Raw genomic sequence first — 6,000 nt, forward strand, 5'->3', positions numbered from 1 at the left:
AACTAAAAAGGAATACGACTCAACTTTTATGGGACGGAGGGAGTAATTTATATGAAATTGAATTTGAAAAATTTGTGCACACACTATACACAAAATATACACTCACACACACTTTACACAAAATACACATAGACACACAAAATATTCACTTCACACAATCCACGCTCTACACACGCTATACACACTATACACACACACAAAATACACACAATACACATATTACAAACACACTATACACAAAGTACACACTACACACACTATACACAAAATACACACATTACACACACACTGCACACAAAATACACACTACGTACACTATACACAAAATACACATACTACACACACAACACACACTATACACACTAGACACAAAATACACACATTGCACACTCACTATTGACAAATTGAAATTTCAAATTTGGTTCAATTTTTCAGTTTGGTTCAGTTTAAACTTTTTAAAAATTTAAATTTTTTGACACGGGTCAGTTCAAATAAAAAAAAAATTCTAAAAACTATTTTTTTTTCCCAAAAATCGGATGCTTGAAATGTGTGAAATGTGCGTGTAGTGTATGAATTATGTGAAGTGTGTGTGAAACATGTGTAGTGTGTGGATTGTGTGAAGTGTGTGTAGTACGTGAAGTGTGTGAAACACGTGTAGTGTGTAGTATGTAAAGTGTGTGCATCGTTTAAGTGTGTGAAATGCGTGTAGTGTGTGTGAAGTGTGTGTGAAATTTGTGTAGTGTGTGAAATTTGTGTAGTATGTGAAGTGTGTAATGTGTGAAGTGCGTGTAGTGTGTGTAGTATGTGAAGTGTGTGAAATGCGTGTAGTGTGTGTAGTATGTGAAGTGTGTGTTGTGTATGTGAAATGTGTGTAGTGTGTGAAATATTTGAAATGCATATAGTGTGTGTAGTGTGTGTGTGAAGTGTGTGAAGTGTGGATATATAGTGAAAACATGCAAGTTTATAACTATTTGGAATTCCAATTTTCTACTTTTGATATGGAATTCAATTGTGGAATTGAAAGATTTGGAATTGCAATTCAATTTCAAATCCAAATATTTTTGTGGAACCAAACATTGGATTTGGAATTGAAGGCTCCAATTCCAATTCCACACCTCCAATTTCATGTTCCATACATAGCCTAAATTAGGGCTTGGGAAAAATACCGAAATATCGAAATACCATCCTTATAGTACCGAAAAAATACCGAAAATATCGAATTTTAGGTATACCGTGATTTTCAGTAAGGTATAATACCTTACCTAATTTTTTCGGTAAGGTAATGGTATATGAATTTTCATATACAACGGTATACCGCAGGCTCGCAGCATACCGAAATTCGGTATATACCGTAAATTAAGGTATATACCGTGACATATAAATATAATTATATATATAATATATTTTATATATTTTGAAATTATAAATTAAATGGTGAAATATAAATAAATTATGAATAAAATACATTTAATATATTTTTTTAATTATAAAATATAAACAATATTATGAAAACTCAAATATTATATTGTTCGGATTGTCGACTGCAACAGACTTTTGATATTGTCCGCTTTGGGTCAAGCCCGCACGGATTTGTTTTTGGGTCACTCCCCAAAAATGTCTCAAACTAATTGGGGTTGAACAAGAATTATATACACCTTCCAACTTCCTTCAGACTCGTGATATGGGATGAGTTTGTACTCAACAATTTATTATTGTTGAAATTCAGGAATACCACAAAAGTACGGTATACCGAATTTCGATATGGTATACCGAAAATGAGGAACAGTATCGGTATGAAAATTTTCCATACCGAAAATAGTTCGGTATACTAAAAATTTTGGTAAGGTAAAGATATGATTTTTTCGCACACGGAAGTTATGGTAAGGTATACGATATGATGGTTTCGGTAAGATATATAACCTATACACCTCTAGCATAAATGTTGTAAATCGTAATTGATTTAACGTTAACTTCTTTTTTATCTGTCCATAAAAAAAATGTGACACATATCAGATTTTCTCAATCAAAACTGAAAAGCATTAATAAGGGGAAGGCATCTTCGTTTTTTTCATAATTTGTAGATATTAAGATTAATCCTTTTAAATTGTTTTACAAGTTCGTAGTTGACTTTTTGAAATTCATCTCAAATGATTTTATGCACCATCTCATACATCCACAAGACTGATTACAGGCAGTGGCGGAGCCAGAAATTTCATCATGGGGGGTCCAAAATTAAACTTAAAAAAAGTTACATAAATTAAATTATAAGGTTCAAAATGTAAAGTTAAATGCAATCACATTATACATTTGTCTTCTATTCTTCATCTTCTGAAATTGCTGCATAATAGTTTCATTTGTAACTTTAACAAACACATCCTTTTCCATATAAGGAACTAAGCAATCATTCAACTGATGAAGAATCAACGGAAGAAAGTTTCTTGAAATAACGATCCATATACCTACAAAGTCAACACTGATTAAGTTTGCAAAATATAAATCATACACAAAAAAGGATAAAGTTCATCTTATGCTTTACAACTAAAAGAAGAAAGAGTAAACAAAATATATAATATGCTCAAATCTAAAATGTTGTTGTCACAAATCAAATAGTGTAAAACTATTAATACATACACATCAAATTAAAAATAGGGGCTAAAGAATTCCAACACAGAACCGCCGTAGCCATTGAATTACATACGTTGTCTTCTTTCTTCCCATTTGAATTTTATGTATACCAATTTAGAGCTTGAATATGATTATTTAGGTCTCAATTTATATAACTGTTGCAGCCAAACAAAAAACAACACATGTAGAAAAATCAATTGAATTATATTTGAGTTTTAAAATATACCTAATTTTATATAACTAGATTGCAGATTACACTGAAGAAGGAGTATAATGGCGGCAGAAGGAGAAAACTAATTAAGAGGAAACGATTTATAGAGTACTCCATCCGCCCGCCATTAGGAGTCCCATTTATGGGCGGTACGGGTTTTAAGAGATGTTAAGAAAAGTGGGTGGAAAAAATTAGTGGAATAAGAGTCTCACTTATATATATTAGTTTTAAATGAAACGTGAGAGGAATGAGTTAGTGGAAGGTGAGACCTATTACCAGGTAAAAGTGAACCGGGACTCCTATTCGCGGACGGACTAAAATAGAAAAACGAGACTCCTATTCTTGGACGGAAAGAGTATAATTTTGCTGAAATCTATCTTTAATATTATATATATATATTATAAATTATAATTAATGTGAAATTACTAAAATACCCTTTAAAAATTAGTGGGGGGACCATAGGCCCCCCTTGCCCCACCCTCCCTCCTACAGGTAACTGTAGAATAATAAATAAAATCATGAAAATCAACAAAACAAAAAAAAAAAACAGATACTTGCCCGTACCAATGATAAATGAGATAGACTCGGAGACTTGTTTACCTCACAAAGATGTAAAACAACCTTGTGTTAATCACGTCGTCTTAATGATTAGTTACAAACAATTTTCATCAAATTTGACTCTTGTTACTTGAAAAAAGCTCTTCTAGATATGTGATAAAATTGTGATTAGTGTATAATGATAATTATAATAAAATCAGTTTGGAACCCTTAATAGGGATCCGACTAATTGGTTTGTAGATCATGAGTCTTAGTTTGTTAAAATCCAATATGTTCAGGGAAGACGTTGATATAAAAAAATCCATTAAATATATAAAGTACATGAACAAACATAAGTTACAATGAAAGAGAAAGATTGCAAGCATCGATCATCCACTCTTTTTTAATCAGCAACTCCTTCTTGGTAGGATGCTGAGCAGTATGGATACTAGAAGAGAGGTGAGACCTTTATTTTTACAATATTAATGAAGCAACCAAAAAAAGAACCACGGTTTGTTTGAATGGGATAATGATGGTGGTTTTGGTAAATAAATAATCTGAAGGAGGTGAAGGGATATAATAACAAAGTGGATGATAGTGGATGGGGAGATGGGGAGATGTATGATGGGTGTGGGGTGATTAGTACTTGTGTGCTGGAGGTGGTGGAGATTTGTACTGATATGATGGTGGTGGACAGTCATCCTTGTGAGGTGGTGTTGGTGAAGATTTATAGTTGTAGGGATGGGGCGGTGGAGACTCATATTTGTATGCTGGCGGTGGTGGAGATTTGTAAACATAAGGAGGAGGTGGAGGAGGTGACTTGTATTTGTAGGGTGGTGGTAGAGGTGACTCGTACTTGTAAGGTGGTGGTGGTGGTGATTCATACTTGTAAGGTGGTGGTGGAGGAGACTTGTAAAGATATGGAGGAGGTGGTGGTGACTCGTACTTGTAAGGTGGGGGTGGAGGTGATTCATATTTATAAGGGGGTGGTGGTGGGGATTTGTATAGATATGGAGGAGGTGGGGGTGACTCATACTTGTAAGGTGGTGGTGGTGGAGACTTGTAGACGTACGGTGGTGGTGGTGGTGACTTGTACTTGTAGGGTGGTGGCGGCGGTGACTCGTATTTGTAAGGTGGTGGAGGGGGAGACTTGTATACATAAGGAGGAGGTGGTGGTGACTCATATTTGTAAGGTGGTGGTGGAGGTGATTCATACTTGTAAGGGGGTGGTGGTGGAGATTTGTAAACATATGGAGGTGGTGGTGGAGATTTGTATTTGTATGGCGGTGGTGGAGGTGACTCGTACTTATATGGAGGTGGTGGTGGAGACTCGTACTTGTATGGTGGTGGTGGAGGAGATTCATACTTATAGGGTGGTGGTGGTGGAGACTTGTAAACATATGGAGGTGGTGGTGGAGACTCGTACTTGTAAGGTGGAGGTGGAGGCGATTCATACTTGTACGGTGGTGGTGGAGGCGACTCGTACTTGTAAGGAGGTGGTGGTGGTGACTTATATTTGTAGGGTGGTGGCGGAGGTGATTCGTACTTGTAAGGAGGTGGTGGTGGTGACTTGTATTTGTATGGTGGTGGCGGAGGTGATTCGTACTTGTATGGTGGTGGCGGAGGTGATTCATACTTGTAAGGCGGTGGTGGGGGAGATTTGTACACGTAAGGAGGTGGGGGTGGTGAATTATATTTGTATGGTGGTGGTGGAGGTGATTCATACTTGTAAGGAGGTGGTGGTGGTGATTCATATTTGTATGGCGGTGGTGGAGGTGACTTGTACTTGTAAGGTGGAGGCGGTGGAGATTCATATTTGTATGGCGGAGGTGGAGGCGATTCGTACTTGTAAGGCGGCGGTGGTGGTGATTTATATTTGTAGGGTGGTGGTGGAGGTGATTCGTACTTGTAAGGCGGTGGCGGGGGAGACTTGTACACATACGGGGGAGGTGGTGGTGACTTATAATTGTAGGGTGGTGGTGGGGGTGATTCATACTTATAAGGTGGTGGTGGGGGAGATTCATATTTGTATGGCGGTGGAGGAGGTGACTTGTACTTGTAAGGTGGTGGTGGTGGAGACTCATACTTGTACGGAGGTGGTGGTGGTGACTTGTATTTGTAGGGTGGTGGCGGAGGTGATTCATACTTGTAAGGAGGTGGTGGTGGTGACTTGTATTTGTATGGTGGTGGCGGAGGTGATTCGTACTTGTATGGTGATGGTGGTGGAGATTCATATTTGTATGGTGGTGGTGGCGGTGACTTGTACCTGTAAGGTGGTGGTGGTGGAGACTCGTACTTGTAAGGTGGAGGTGGTGGTGACTTATACTTATAAGGCGGTGGTGGAGGTGACTCGTATTTGTAAGGCGGTGGCGGTGGTGATTTGTACTTGTATGGCGGTGGAGGAGGAGATTCATATTTGTAAGGTGGTGGAGGTGGGGAGCTGTAAACATAGGGAAGATGTGGTGATAAGTTATCCAATTTGGAGTTCCACCCGGAGTCGGCATTTGCCGTGGCAGCGAAGGTGGTGACGAGAGCCACCAGAACCCACAGTCGGGGTTCCATGAAGCTCTTCATGGTTGCTAATGAAAGACTATGTAGTTGTGGAGATGGATTTTTTTTGTTTTCTG

General features: G+C 38.0%; 1 protein-coding gene across 1 annotated transcript; it reads right to left on the bottom strand.

The window, feature by feature from the left end:
- Window positions 1–3,680: 3,680 nt before the first annotated feature.
- Window positions 3,681–5,993, bottom strand: LOC125204840 (extensin-1-like). The gene has a single exon (XM_048103588.1). It carries the CDS (start codon window positions 5,945–5,947, stop codon window positions 4,013–4,015), a length of 1,935 nt encoding a protein of 644 aa, XP_047959545.1. The 5' UTR covers window positions 5,948–5,993; the 3' UTR covers window positions 3,681–4,012.
- Between the last annotated feature and the right edge of the window lie 7 nt (window positions 5,994–6,000).

The sequence above is a fragment of the Salvia hispanica genome, chromosome 1, assembly GCF_023119035.1.
Source record: "Salvia hispanica cultivar TCC Black 2014 chromosome 1, UniMelb_Shisp_WGS_1.0, whole genome shotgun sequence".
Taxonomy (NCBI): domain Eukaryota; kingdom Viridiplantae; phylum Streptophyta; class Magnoliopsida; order Lamiales; family Lamiaceae; genus Salvia; species Salvia hispanica.

What these genes read in the sequence shown, in the direction of transcription:
- LOC125204840 (XM_048103588.1), bottom strand. Translation starts at nt 5,947, where the DNA reads ATGAAGAGCTTCATGGAACCCCGACTGTGGGTTCTGGTGGCTCTCGTC.